The 15,709-nt window shown below is 35.4% G+C and overlaps 1 protein-coding gene across 1 annotated transcript; it reads left to right on the top strand.

Moving 5' to 3' along the window:
• The first annotated feature begins 462 nt into the window (after positions 1-462).
• On the top strand, positions 463-4,704 carry LOC145224758 (uncharacterized). The gene is made up of 7 exons (XM_080091340.1): positions 463-816; positions 1,484-1,618; positions 1,894-1,914; positions 2,928-2,954; positions 3,130-3,229; positions 3,773-3,865; positions 4,140-4,704. Exons 1-7 carry the CDS (start codon positions 525-527, stop codon positions 4,255-4,257), a joined length of 786 nt encoding a protein of 261 aa, XP_079947466.1. The 5' UTR covers positions 463-524; the 3' UTR covers positions 4,258-4,704.
• The last annotated feature ends 11,005 nt before the right edge of the window (positions 4,705-15,709 follow it).

Here is a 15,709-nt window from a genome sequence, read left to right as displayed (position 1 = left end):
ACCGTTACCTTAGATCAATATATTTAATACAGTTATGTTTATGAACGGGAAGCTTTGCTATTTAGACAAGTCGATGGTGCATGGTACAAAGGGGATAACAGAAATACTGTTTGATGAAACAAAACGCTTAAAATAACTAACTTGTCAAATTTAAATAAAGCAGAGTTGTAAGTCGGGCCAGGATTTACGCATTTGGGTTGAGTTCAGACATAAGTTGTAATAAAACGATCTTGATTTGGACCTGTGTTTACATTCGGCATTTTAGCCGCATTTTTACCAAATTTCAGGCCTAGTTCCAACTTTGTATTTTTTTAAATCGAGTGCGAGTCGGGTTGCTGGCTTGCACTTTCGGGTCCAGAACGCAACTTAAGGACCGCTGACAACTCTCTTAACGATAAAAACGTTCATAAAGCTGCGACGGCTCGGATCAGCACAAAAACGAAAATTTCTACTCCTTGAACATTGTTACACAAACCACTTGAAAAACAAGTTATAGGTAGTTGCTGATATTCGTCGAAACACCTATGCATTTATGCGTTTTTTACAGCTTAATATTCGACACTGTACATATGGCAAACAATATACACCTAATGCTTTTCGTGGTTGGAATTTGGCATTCATGTTCCGCCCAAACTTGGCATTCATTTGATGGAAACGAGTATTATATTGGGTCCGACAAAGTCTATTCGTATAATCAAGCTGAGAAAGAATGCTCAAAGCTAAATGCAAAGATAGCGAGTGTACAATCAAATCGCCTTCTTTACTCTCTTCAAGGGTTTCTTCCAAAGTCATCAACATTTCTTTTTTTTTCTTCCAGTAAGTAACCTTTATTTACTGGTTCCGGTTTGGTGAAATTAATGCAATTATGCAGCTATGAGATTTTTCAAAGTTTAAACTGTTACCAGTTTGTAAACGCAAATCCTATTCAGCTAATTTAGCTAATTTTTTGTTCTCATAAATTCCGGTTTCGTTTTCATAAATTAGGTTATTTTTGATGCGGGCTAACAAACATTTATTAAAAAAATTATGTTTGTCAAATTTTGTGCCAGCCTCAAATAGTGGTGAAAAATAATGTGGGTCAACTAAAAAACGGTTTTAGATGTTCTGGGAGTTGCAGAATTCGAACCTGTGGTTTAATTTTCGGCTTAATGTTTCTCAATTACCGGGTCTGAACTCATACTCTGCCACAATTACTTTTTTGATTGTGGTTGAACAGGTTGTGTCCGCCAAATTGGATATGGTTTGGGTTTTGCAAAACTACACGGGTTTCAGGCTTGCGCCTTCAAGTTGTGGTCCATAAGTTCCACCCTCATCCAACTCTAAACCAACCGAGTTATTATTATTATTTTGTTTACATTAAAGCTATGAGTTCATGTTTTGTAGAAAACGGATGTGGGCTGGGTTTGTCTGATACACAGGTTTATTAACTGTTACAACTTTGGTGCATATCGTATTGTTCAAACCCACAAACTTGTGCTTACAGAAAAAGAGTTTTATGTTCGAACTGGGAATAACTATTGCAGCAAAATTTCGAAATCATCTCCCACTAGTTATTTGGAGATAAGCGCATCGTTATGTCCATCAAGTGCTAGATATATCTGCCAAAGAACTCTTAAAGGTAAAACAGATTTGCATAACGTTTTTTTTTTCCTTTTCTTGCTTATATCGTTTGTTTTTACATGGGTTAAGATTGACATTGACAAAACCGTATTTGAAAATCGAAACCTTAAAAAAAAACTTAAAAAAAACTGTGTCTTGCTACGAAATGGCTTTCAATGTGTTAACTGTCTCACATAATTCCATAAGTGTTGTTGCAAAAACATCATTGAATATCAATCATTGTTTTTCCTCTATGTTTTTGAAATATTCGTCCAAACACATTTACTACTCCAGGGACAACCACGGACTCTAAAGGTAATTACGGATTCATACTAAAAAAACATTTCATACAATTTTGTTTAAAAAACAAAAAGTCGTTTGCTATATTCCGAGCAATATCATATTTGGTTTGTATTTGAAACACGTGGTAAACTGAAAATTTATAAAAACAGTTGTGAAAAAAAAAACACTTTCAGTATCAAGGTCTATCCCAGTGGTTCTTAACCTCTTTGGTGTGGTTTCCCACTAAAGTCAATCACCAAGTTTGAATTTTTCCCTTTGTTATTTTTATAATGATGTTTTGTGCCGTTAACAAAAAAAATATTCTTTAAATGAAATAATTTGGTGAAGCAATTTGGTCTGGAACCCCAAAGTTATATACTACAATCTTATTCAGTTTAAATAGTGTTTCTATGAGAGAATAAAGCTTATGGAATATTATAGAGTTTCCTCTGCTTGCAATAGTCATTTATTGCATCACAATCAACAAAGGAAAGGCCTTTATTTGGGCACAATAGCACAGTCATTGATACTATCAGACATGTATGTGATGTAACAAACGGCCTTGTATTTTTAGGCGTCTTGTAAAACTAGGTTAAGAATTAATCTAACATGTTGTTGCGGAAAAATTTTAGGAAAGTAACTTTCAACGACTAATTCAAAGCCGGGTTCGACCCTTGGGCCAAAAGTTTGGTTACCTGACTTACATAATTTCCCTCTGAAAACATTAAATTTCCCACCGGTTAAGAACCACTGGATTAGACGCAGTCCAATGAAACGAGCAATATTATATTTGGTTTGTATTTTAAAAACGTGTAAACGCGGTTTTTCTAAAACAAGGTGTGGCAACCTTTTTTGCTCTGCGGACCGCTTTTGAAAGTGAAATTTTATTAGTTTATTATCCTGTGATATATGGGCAAAATGTTTTAAAGCATTTAACCCGAAAAATTATACAGCATGGTAACGAACTCGTCGCAGTGGGCCGCGGATCTGCGGTTGCCGACTGCGGTTGCCTGCTCTAAAATAACATTTATTTTCTTATGTTCCAGAGACCACTGTAAAGGCTCCTCAAACTAGTAAGCAGTAAAAAATACTAACAATACAAAAGTTTTTAAATTTGCGTGTTATGTTTCTGCGGCTTGTCTTTGGTATTGAAATGGCATTGTCCTGCTTAATACATATTATGTCTTTTTGCTTAAATTTCAATTGTAATCACAATTTATCAATTGTAAAACGTTTCAACTTTAATAGATGACCAGACGTTGATAATTGCAATCTCATGTTCCGTGGGAGGAATCCTTCTCATTGTTCTTGTGATCGTAATCGTTGTGCTTTGCCGGAAGAGAAGAAGGTAAAAAAGCAAACTTTGTTAAAAGGATTGGTAACCAACAACGAAAACAGTTGGGTGATTACGTTAATAGTTAAACTAGGCCAGATGTTCTGAAGAACTTTGCTTAAACCAGAAATGTACCTGCTGCTATCGGGTGCTCCGAACATTTGCACGTTTAAGGAATAAGAACTGCTGACCGTACGCACAGCAAGATTAGGATAACTGATATAATCAACTTTAACGCATGTGCACATTTAGAGCCCAATTGGACTTCTCTATCGCCCGCTACAAAACGTGATTTTTGGCCGAAAGGGAGTTTTTTGTCACATTTTGTAACTTTTCATGTCCCTAACTCAGTAACCAATGATAGAATTTTTACGCGCCTTTGCAGTCGATGTTGTCATCGTTGGTTTAAAGGCGTATAGACAAAAGTTAGAAACTCTCATTTAGGGTTTGTGAAATTGCATTGCAACCGAAACAATTTATAATGTAACTTATGCAAACAATGAGGGTGAGTTCTATTGTGTTTAACAACATTCTTTTCACACATGTTTCGCATTGCAGGGCGAATAGAGCACCCAATAGCACAGACCCGGTACCAGTCTTCAACTTAACGCCTCAAGTTCACGCCATCCCACAATTTGCCGAGGAACCAATGTAAGGGGTGCTAGGATGCTAAAATGATTAGCGTTAGCATAATCAATTATGCTAAAAACCAGGATATTAGAAGCAGTGACTTATTGAAAAAGGTTGGCAAAGGGTCAAAAACAATGATTTGTAGAATATATTGAATAACCATGACCGATATTTGTTTAACCACCTTCTTTCATTTTATGACATATGTGTAATGCAAACAAATGTAGTTCATGCACTTTTAAAGTTTGGGTTCATTCAAGGTTACAGTTATTTTTTTAATTTGCGGTGCCAACAGGGAACGTTACAGGAGAAACCAATGGCCAGTAAACAACGCAAGAACTGCAGCTTCAGCCGAAACTGAAGAACCAATTTACGAAGTTCCGGTGATTGAGAAAAAACGCTACCACAATTGACCTGATACTGAACAAACTTATCCTTTTGACCGACCTGCTTTTCCTCTTCCAAAAGTTGCATCCAGTGTCGGTGGTGTATATTAATTGCAGTCGAAACTAGCCTACTTGTGAACTCTAAATTTGTCAAAAAAATGAAATCATGTGACAAAGAGCAGCAATATTTTTCAACTAAAGTCACAATGGAGTCTTCTATTAGTTGCCTATAGCTTGTTTTTTAAATGGTAATATTCCTCAGTTTTTGGCTTTTATGGGCCTTTACACTTCAAAGGGTCTTAATGTAACGCAATGATTACTATAGATGTATTTTCTCTTTGATTCATAAACTGTGTACGATTATTGAATTGCGCTTTCCAACGTTTTAGCCTTATCCAATTGTTTGTTTTTTGCATGGGTGAATGCTTTGTTCCGCTGCCCTTGCGTACGACAAATTTCTATTGAAAACTATCGATATATGTAAGTTTGTTTTTATATTTAAACAAAAAGGGGTTAAAGCTTTACTTTGTGTATGATAAATGTTTCATTTTTGTTTTTGTTATATTTGTTTTTTATGTAGTGTAAAAAAAAGAAACAATACTAGGGTTCAACAATGAGTATTTTTATTTCCATTAACAGAAGAGGCTGTGTGGGAATTATAAACCACAGCCACATTTTACAAACGCTAAATGTCATTGATATATTCTTCTGCAACTTACATGACCTTGCAATTTTTACACGTGCGCCTAATTTTAAAATTTGCAATAAATAATAAACTTGTAGACAAAATTGACCGTTTTCCTGGCAGTTTTACCGTGATATTAAAATATTTATGTGATTGGTAGGATGTACTAAAAGTAGTTTGAGACTTCCTTTAAAAACAGACAAAAATCATACACAGTGTATAATGAACAATTAACCTGTCAAGTTTCGAAACTACATGAATTGACTTGAGTCATAGGAATGGTTTCGGTAAAAACTGTGAGCGCACAAACCATGCAGCCTTATTAGCTGATGAAAACTGGCAAATATTGTTGCATGGATAATATAGTTAGAAGTTGTCGCTTTCAGTATAGCCGGAAAAAGCAATTTTCACACAGTTAATATGGAAAGTTTAACGTTATGAAACGTATAAACATTTTTTGTAAGCTTCAAGCATAGAAAAACAAAACATATTGTTCATAGCCTTATAGTTCGCTTGGTGAAAGAACACATAGCTACAAAATTGCACTTAACCATCACCTAGAAACAGCTGCGCAAAGTTTAAATCTTATGGTGTGCAAAAAATAGTTAAGGACAGAATTGGGGATAATTCCTAAACGCGCCGCAGCTACACCGTTTTAAAGGTTTTGATTGAATTAAACGATAGATTAAACCTTAAAAAGGAAACTAACTATATATCAGTTATAGTTTTGAAGCGCGTTTTGGGGCTCCTGCTTAGTGTTTCATAACCTTTTTTGGAACTATTTTTCTTCAGAAAGTGGTTTTTGCATATTGCGTACTGAACACGAAATGAAGTTGGCTATTTGTGTTGTTTTAATTTCGCATATTTCCACATCTGTGGCTGTTTATTACTCTGGGCTAGGATATGGTTATTCTGGGTCAGGGTTTGAAAACAACGGGTTTGATGATGAACCCGGAGACAACAACGACGACTTTTATGGTAAACAGAAATGTTTTATTTAGTTTGACATTCATATTGCTTGACGTAATAGCAAAACAACAATGAAACTACCACAATTAAATAATGATGTGCGTGGATTTTATAGCAATGTTTTTTATAGCAAAAAATTTAAACAAGTTTTTGCGAAAAATATCCAATGTTTGCTTCGTGTATATTTTTCTGATATAGATTTTGTTAGTTTTCAATACAAAACCGTTTAAAAAAGACATTTTTTTATAAACAATCACTATTTTAGGCACTCAGTTTTTGTGTACCTGTAAAGATCGACTTTGCTTGTTATTCTATAGAAACCACAGAAGCTACAAACCAAATAATGGAAACAAGATTCGTTTCAACTCATAACAATCCAACTACCAGCAAAGCAAGTAGGTAACAGTAATCGTTTAAACAATTTGAGTACAAATTCAATTCAATTCAATTCAATTCATTTATTTACGTGATGAAAGCAATAATCAACTTGCTGTAGCCATATTGTTAGTATTATGGTGCATTGTTTACAGCTAACTTCGACTGCTATTTATCAGTCAACGTCACTCTTTGAATGAATCTTTTTATGGAGGAAAAATTTCGACTGAAACAATAGCAGGATTGATGTTGGTAGCACGCCTAAAATATCCTATAGTCTACTTTAAAATCCTACAGGTTTATAAAAAATAATACCAACGGCACTGTATTAAATGCTGTAAGTTTAAGACGTTCACACATGGCACATTTAATGATTATCTATTACTAGCTAACATTACCACACTTGGTTTTAGCAAATGAATACCGATTGGTAACAGTTGCAGTTCCAAGCGCCGTGGCAGGATTTTTCTTTCTGGTTCTTGTTGTCCTTATTGCTGTGTTTTACTGGGACAGGAAAAGGTAAACTAGCAAACTTCAACCAAAATCTACAACGAACTATTGTGTTGTTGTTTTTATTTTTATTATTTTGGTGGGGAATTGCCTGCAAAATGCGTTGATTCATTTTGAATATACTTTATGGTGAATATAAAGCCCTGGCCTGAAGTTTTACTTTAAATAAACAATTGCACCGTTGCTGTTTAACCAACGTTTCCATATCGACTTTTCAGAACCCGATACGATTTCGCAGTCATGAGATGCAGCTCATACAATGTTTTGTAAAGAATATTCAGTTTTCAGTTTCAAAAAAAATTCTCAAAGAGTTTTTTTTGCATTGGCAGGTCCAACAAACAACCAAACAAAGCCACAGATAGAAATCAGACCAAGCCGAATGCAGTTGAAGAGTCGGTGTATGAAATTCCAATGAAAACTAGCCACGAAACAAGACCTAATCCTTATGAAATTTGCCAATATGATCGCCCACCCGCCCCCATACCAAGAAAGAGTTTTTAAATTCTACTAAAACACTATAAGATTTCTGAACATTTTGTTTGTTTATTTTTATCCTGGTTAGGCGGGAAATGCTTAAACTGTTATGCTCACAATGACTCCGCCGTTAGGATTTTCCGTTGGATCGGATTTTTCATTGCGTTTTTTATGTACTTTTTATGTATTTTTTTATGTTAAAAACGTGTCAATAGCGAAGATGTGCTTTGTGACTCGGCCACTTGGCCTTTGAAACTGTTCTAGTGTTTGCACTTTTCCTATTGTTTCATTGGTATTGTAAAATACAGTTAATTAATGTATTGTTGTATTAATTGCAGTTCTTCAAAACCTGTGAATAAACAATTTCTGTGTCGAATATTACGTTTTGAATTTTGAATTTGTTTGAACAAAAAAATTAACAGTAAGGTTTTGTTAGTTACCACATACTTTTGTATTAGTAAAAGCACAGATCGTTGGTCCGCCAAACCATGCAGAAAATAATTATTAAGCAGTTTTGATCAGTGGTTTGAAAGCAGACTTATACCTAATAAGAACTAAGATTAAGTTTTTGTTGGAAAGTCTGTCAAGGATTTTAGGCAAATCTTTTAATTTTCAGCCAAACATTCAAGTACTTCGACATAGACAATTGCTTCAAAAAGCAAGCAAAACTCCTACCCACAGTGGCTGATCAACAGTTAACCTTCCACGATTGGCAACCTTTTGAATAGACTCTTATGTACAAAACAGTTTCGAAACATTTTTGATTTATGAACAGTTGAGTCATGGAAACTAACAAATTTTTGGAACAATGACAAACAAAGATGCCACTCAGATGCTATTTTCGGGAGAAATTTTCTCAAAGTGACAAGAAAAGATCTACATTATGTAAACGTAACTTCCACATAATTTTTTTGCAACCAAGCATCGAGAGTAGTGAAACCAGGAATATATATTGTAGCCTACAGATTTTTACTAAATTTTTATTTAAATTGCGCAACTATCTTTGAAGTAAGTCTTGGATAAAAAATAAAGTTGACAAAGTGCTTTCGATTTCAGACATCTGCACATATGGGATGTCTTATCTTTTGGATTGGGGATTAGGGAAATGCGTTTTGGACATGATCAACCCTTTCAACTCCTTTGGTTATGTCGTATACTTTGACTTACATCATAACAATAATAATGAATAAAACATTGAAACCAAATTTCTTGAAGCACCAAACAAAAAGTAGATTTCAACTGAATAATGTTCAATTTAACTCATACTTTTATCGAATCCACAAATGATTAACAAAAGCCCAAAACAGTTTGAAACCTAACAAAGTTGAGAAACAATAAATTATTCTAACACTGAGTGGATTTCGTCTAGAAAACGAATTCGTACAGAACTGAACGGTATCGTAACGTTCCATTGTCACTTGATGCCTGTGAAGCTTGGTTTAACAATTGCAAGGATGATTACACATGCAAACACAATTGGGCTGTGGGATGGGACTGGTCTACAGGTATACTATAAATTGTATTGTGTAGTATACAATATACTAGATTAAAAATTAGGTCATTTTGTAAAGCCTAGCATTCAAAGTACGTCAGGCCTATTGATGGGGTTGTACCTATACAAGCCTATCTGCCAACCATTCCCTTGCGGCAAGGAGTAGAGTAGAAAAATCCAGCCCGCGGTGAGATTCGAACCCACAACTGAGCCTTTCCAGTCGTGGGTTCGAATCTCAATTGTCTGCCGACCAGTGGCGGTGGTGTGCTTCTTATCACGTGTCCACAATCTTTTGGTTTAGACTTTGCTGTGGCTCAGTTTGTATTTCTAGGTTTCTGTCTGTTTCAGTCACAGTCTTAACCTAAAGTTTATTTGCTTGAAAGGTGAACAACAAATTTTTAAGTTTGACAAAGCAGTTACGACGGGATTTAATTCGTGAACCTCATGGTCGCAACAAAATGAAACAAACATTATTACTTCACCTTGTCGTACATAAGCGTTTGTTGACCTTTAACATACATTTCATACATATCTTACCGGTTGTGTCACTGTTTCTTAGGACTTAAAATACAACTACAAAATGCAAAATCTGTTTATTCACTCCAAACTTAAACAGTTTTCCCTTAAGTTTTAATGATAATCATTAATATTCATTTAGGGAGACCAAAACCAAGTAAATGGCCAACATACACATTTTGCATACGAATCCCTTTAGCCAAGACTGCATCAGACTGTTGTTTGTCGAATCGCTTTCTATTAACAAGCACGACCCCAAGCTTAACATTGACACAGTTTCCATGCCCTTACATCTGTCATATAGCTGACAAACATCTCCGGTTCTTATCGTTTGTCAACGCAACATTTCTAATCGCCAATTTCGTCTGACATCACTTACCACACCTGGCATTGATCGTTTTTTTTTACCGTTTAAGTGCTTTATATACCGTGTTCTATAGCTCGATGGACAGCCTGCTTCAATGATTACTGACGCGTCTGCATGGTGTTTTCTCTATAAAAAAGTTCTTTGGCTCACGCATTGTAAAATTGGTTAACGCAGTATTAAATCATTTGAAAGTCATCGCTCATGGTTACAAATTCCCACAGGTTTTTATAAAAGAGATTTTTTTTATAAAAGATAATTTAAGTTTTATACTCATTGATAGTTGATACCACGTAAAGCTTCATTGTTTTTGTCGTTAGGTGGCAGCACATTACGCCAAGAAAATGAACTTACGTTATGGTGCTGGAAAACTCATCGATAATATTGTACTTTCGACACTGATGACCATAATCTCCGTTTTACTGATCCAATACTAATTGATCGCATACCAGAAAACTTAATTTAAAAATTTAACAGATTAGGTCTTTTGATTGAACATATTTGAGAACATAAATGAAAGTTTCAAAACTTATCTAAAACACTAAAACTCAATAGATAAGTGAATTGGTTTTTGAAACAGTGTTTAAATTTTTAAACTTTACGTATACGTCGTGTTGCAGGCCTAATATATGGAAACAATTAACGTAGAATAAAAGCAACGCCTCAGTAGAATATTAGGTTGGTTGTAGACAGTGACCACCGTTTCGACCGAAACGGTCTTATTGGTGCAGCTGGCGACAAGACATTTGCTGTTTGGTGTTGTGAGCTATTGAAGCTATGCATAAAGTGCAGTTGGTATGTAATCCTGTATTAGCTGTCCACCAGGTAATTACTTCTCTAATGAGCACTGAGGGTTTCTAAGTAAACTTCTGATGTGTGGCATCATCTAAATATGGCTGCCAGGGAAAATCTACCAAAGATTGTCACAGATTTACAAGATGTCGTTAAGCAACTATACACCGAGTTTGATAAGGATAGTGTAGTGGAGGTTCGATGCCATTGTGTGAAATAGATCACACAGCGAACCAGAAAACTTGACACAGTGTTTCGACCTGTACAGTCATATCAGTGCAGCTGGCAACAATATAATGGGCATAAACAGGCTAATAGCCAAGGTACGGACCTTCAGGTTATTAGGTCTTACAGGCTGAAATGCCATGCTTTGTAACTAATAGATAAGATTCTCTTCAGAAGCAATTAATACTCAGTGACTGATAAAAAATTTACCTGTCACGTTCCCTAAGCTTTTGAACAGAGAATTACCAGTCATACAAAATGCAAGACGCATGTCCGACATATATTTAGTGTATTGACCTCATGTCAGGTTAATATAAACTGGCAACAACAAAAGTTCACACCTATTGTGGTATTGCTTTCGGTAAGGCAGGAACGAGAAAGTTTCGCTATAAAATGATTTACGCCATGTACACGTTTTATCCGTTTATTGTTTTAGCGTCGAAAACGAGCAAGTAAGCGTTTATTGTGTGTAAAGTAGAGACCAAGCAATTAGGCTTTATTTTAGATTTTTTCTCATCTTAGCAACACAGAAAGAGTTTTAAATAAAAATTAGTTTAGCACTTTCTTACAGAATTATTGAAATCTTATGTACAAAAAATAATTATATTCGAAACAAGATTTGGACTTGATTGCAAGGTTGTTGTTTTTTGTATTGCGCTTGAAGGGCTTATTCTGAGATACCGTTACTTTAGATCAATATATTTAATTCAGTTATGTTTACGAACGGGAAGCTTTGCTATTTAGACTAGTCGATGGTGCATGGTACGAAGGGGATAACAGAAATGTTGTTTGATGAAACAAAATGCTTAAAATAACTAACTTGTCAAATTTAAATAAAGCAGAGTTGTAAGTCGGGCCAGGATTTACGCATTTGGGTTGAGTTCAGACATAAGTTGTAATAAAACGATCTTGATTTGGACCTGTGTTTACATTCGGCATTTTAGCCGCATTTTTACCAAATTTCAGGCCTAGTTCCAACTTTGTATTTTTTTAAATCGAGTGCGAGTCGGGTTTCTGGCTTGCACTTTCGGGTCCAGAACGCAACTTAAGGACCGCTGACAACTCTCTTAACGATAAAAACGTTCATAAAGCTGCGACGGCTCGGATCAGCACAAAAACGAAAATCTCTACTCCTTGAAGATTGTTACACAAACCACTTGAAAAACAAGTTATAGGTAGTTGCTGATATTCGTCGAAACACCTATGCATTTATGCGTTTTTTACAGCTTAATATTCGACACTGTACATATGGCAAACAATATACACCTAATGCTTTTCGTGGTTGGAATTTGGCATTCATGTTCCGCCCAAACTTGGCATTCATTTGATGGAAACGAGTATTATATTGGGTCCGACAAAGTCTATTCGTATAATCAAGCTGAGAAAGAATGCTCAAAGCTAAATGCAAAGATAGCGAGTGTACAATCAAATCGCCTTCTTCACTTTCTTCAAGGGTTTCTTCCAAAGCCATCAACATTTCTTTTTTTTTCTTCCAGTAAGTAACCAATATTTACTGGTTCCGGTTTGGTGAAATTAATGCAATTATGCAGCTATGAGATTTTTCAAAGTTTAAACTGTTACCAGTTTGTAAACGCAAATCCTATTCAGCTAATTTAGTTAATTTTTTGTTCTCATAAATTCCGGTTTCGTTTTCATAAATTAGGTTATTTTTGATGCGGGCTAACAAATATTTATTAAAAAAATTATGTTTGTCAAATTTTGTGCCAGCCTCAAATTTAGGTGAAAAATAATGTGGGTCAACTAAAAAACGGTTTTTAGATTATCTGGGAGTTGCAGAATTCGAACCTGTGGTTTAATTTTCGGCTTAATGTTTCTCAATTACCGGGTCTGAACTCATACTCTGCCACAATTACTTTTTTGATTGTGGTTGAACAGGTTGTGTCCGCCAAATTGGATATGGTTTTGGTTTTGCAAAACTACACGGGTTTCAGGCTTGCGCCTTCGAGTTGTGGCCCATAAGTTCCACCCTCATCCAACTCTAAACCAACCGAGTTATTATTATTATTTTGTTTACATTAAAGCTTTGAGAGCAATTCATGTTTTGTAGAAAACGGATGTGGGCTGGGTTTGTCTGATACACAGGTTTATTAACTGTTACAACTTTGGTGCATATCGTATTGTTCAAACCCACAAACTTGTGCTTACAGAAAAAGAGTTTTATGTTCGAACTGGGAATGACTATTGCAGCAAAATTTCGAAATCATCTCCCACTAGTTATTTGGAGATAAGCGCATCGTTATGTCCATCAAGTGCTAGATATATCTGCCAAAGAACTCTTAAAGGTAAAACAGATTTGCATAACGTTTTTTTTTCCTTTTCTTGCTTATATCGTTTGTTTTTACATATGGGTTAAGATTGACATTAACAAAACCGTATTTGAAAATCGAAACCTCAAAAAAAACTTTAAAAAAAACTGTGTCTTGGTACGAAATGGCTTTCAATGTGTTAACTGTCTTACATAATTCCATAAGTGTTGTTGCAAAAACATCATTGAATATCAATCATTGTTTTTCCTCTATGTTTTTGAAATATTCGTCCAAACACATTTACTACTCCAGGGACAACCACGGACTTTAAAGGTAATTACGGATTCATACTAAAAAAAATTTCATACAATTTTGTTTAAAAATACAAAAAGTCGTTTTCTATATTCCGAGCAATATCATATTTGGTTTGTATTTGAAACATGTGGTAAACTGAAATTTTTTAAAAACAGTTGTGAAAAAAAAACACTTTCGGTATCAAGGTCTATCTCAGTGGTTCTTAACCTCTTTGGTGTGGTTTCCCACTAAAGTCAATCACCAAGTTTGAATTTTTCCCTTTGTTATTTTTATAATGATGTTTTGTGCCGTTAACAAAAAAAATATTCTTTAAATGAAATAATTTGGTGAAGCAATTTGGTCTGGAACCCCAAAGTTATATACTACAATCTTATTCAGTTTAAATAGTGTTTCTATGAGAGAATAAAGCTTATGGAATATTATAGAGTTTCCTCTGCTTGCAATAGTCATTTATTGCATCACAATCAACAAAGGAAAGGCCTTTATTCGCGCACAATAGCACAGTCATTGATACTATCAGACATGTATGTGATGTAACAAACGGCCTTGTATTTTTAGGCGTCTTGTAAAACTAGGTTAAAAATTAATCTAACATGTTGTTGCGGAAAAATTTTAGGAAAGTAACTTTCAACGACTAATTCAAAGCCGGGTTCGACCCTTGGGCCAAAAGTTTGGTTACCTGACTTACATAATTTCCCTCTGAAAACATTAAATTTCCCACCGGTTAAGAACCACTGGATTAGACGCAGTCCAATGAAACGAGCAATATTATATTTGGTTTGTATTTTAAAAACGTGGTAAACTGAAATTTTTTGAAAGCAGTTGTCAAAAAACACTTTCAACATCAACGTCTATCCAATGAAACGTAGCAAAATCGTTTTTGAGACAAACTTAGCAAAAAAATGGAAAAACAGAAAAATCATCAATAAACGCGGTTTTTCTAAAACAAGGTGTGGCAACCTTTTTTGCTCTGCGGACCGCTTTTGAAAGTGAAATTTTATTAGTTTATTATCCTGTGATATATGGGCAAAATGTTTTAAAGCATTTAACCCGAAAAATTATACAGCATGGTAACGAACTCGTCGCAGTGGGCCGCGGATCTGCGGTTGCCGACTGCGGTTGCCTGCTCTAAAATAACATTTATTTTCTTATGTTCCAGAGACCACTGTAAAGGCTCCTCAAACTAGTAAGCAGTAAAAAATACTAATAATACAAAACTTTTTCAAATTTACGTGTCATGTGTCTGCGACTTGTCCTTGGTATTGAAATGACATTGCCCTGTTCTATTCAGATTGTGCCTTTTTCCTTAAATTTATCAATTGTAATCACTAACGAACGTTTCAACTTTAATAGATGACCAGACGTTGATAATTGCAATCTCATGTTCCGTGGGAGAAATCCTTCTCATTGTTCTTGTGATCGTAATCGTTGTGCTTTGCCGGAAGAGAAGAAAGTAAAAAAGCAAACTTTGCTAAAAGGAATGGTAACCAACAACGAAAACAGTTGGGTGATTACGTTGTAGTTAAACTAGGCCAGATGTTCTGAAGAACTTTGCTTAAACCAGAAATGCACCTGCTGCTATCTGGTGCTCCAAAAATTTGCACGTTTAAGGAATAAGAACTGCTGACCGTACGCACAGCAAGATTAGGATAACTGATATAATCAACTTTAACGCATGTGCACATTTAGAGGCCAATTGGACTTCTCTATAGCCCGCTACAAAACGTGATTTTCGGCCGAAAGGGAGTTTTTTGTCACATTTTGTAACTTTTCATGTCCCTAACTCAGTAACCAATGATGGAAATTTTGCGCGCCTTTGCAGTCGACATTGTCATCGTTGGCTTAAGAGCGTAAAGACAAAAGTTAGAAACTCTCATTTAGGATTTGTGAAATTGCATTGCAACCAACACAATTTTTAATACAACTTGTACAAACAATTTGGGTGAGATGTATGGCTTTACAAATTTCTATTTCACACATGTTTTGTATTTGCAGGGCGAATAGAGCACCCAATAGCACAGACCCGGTACCAGTCTTCAACTTAACACCTCAAGTTCACTCCATCCCACAATTTGCCGAGGAACCAATGTAAGGGGTGCTGGGATGCTAAAATGATTAGCGTTAGCATAATTAAATATGCTAAAAACCAGGATATGAGAACCAGTGACTTATTTAAAAAGGTTGCCAAAGGGTCAAAAACAATGATTTGTAGAATATATTGAATAACCAAATCCGATATTACGTTTAACCACCTTTTTTCATTTTTTTACGGGGTTCGAACCCAGGACTCTCCCGGGGACGAATCCCGATCAGGGTTGTTTATGTCTGTGTATGGGTCAGGCGCGCCAGACCGTTCGGCCAAGCTCCTGCCTGTGTAATGCAAACAAATGTAGTTCATGCACTTTTAAGTTTAGGGTTCATTCAAGGTTACAGTTATTTTTTTACTTTGCAGTGCCAACAGGGAACGTTACAGGAGAAACCCATGGCCAGTAAAC

This window comes from Phallusia mammillata, chromosome 4, assembly GCF_965637545.1.
Source record: "Phallusia mammillata chromosome 4, kaPhaMamm4.hap1.1, whole genome shotgun sequence".
Lineage (NCBI taxonomy): Eukaryota > Metazoa > Chordata > Ascidiacea > Phlebobranchia > Ascidiidae > Phallusia > Phallusia mammillata.
Note: the sequence above shows the minus strand (reverse complement) of the source record. Positions and strands in the feature narration are given on the sequence as shown.

Bases quoted from the DNA above. Each gene is read 5' to 3' on its own strand.
- LOC145224758 (XM_080091340.1), top strand. From the start codon at position 525: ATGCATTTATGCGTTTTTTACAGCTTAATATTCGACACTGTACATATG. The intron at 817-1,483 runs GTAAGTAACCTT...TTGTGCTTACAG, and splicing joins ATTTCTTTTTTTTTCTTCCA to AAAAAGAGTTTTATGTTCGA. The intron at 1,915-2,927 runs GTAATTACGGAT...CTTATGTTCCAG, and splicing joins GACAACCACGGACTCTAAAG to AGACCACTGTAAAGGCTCCT.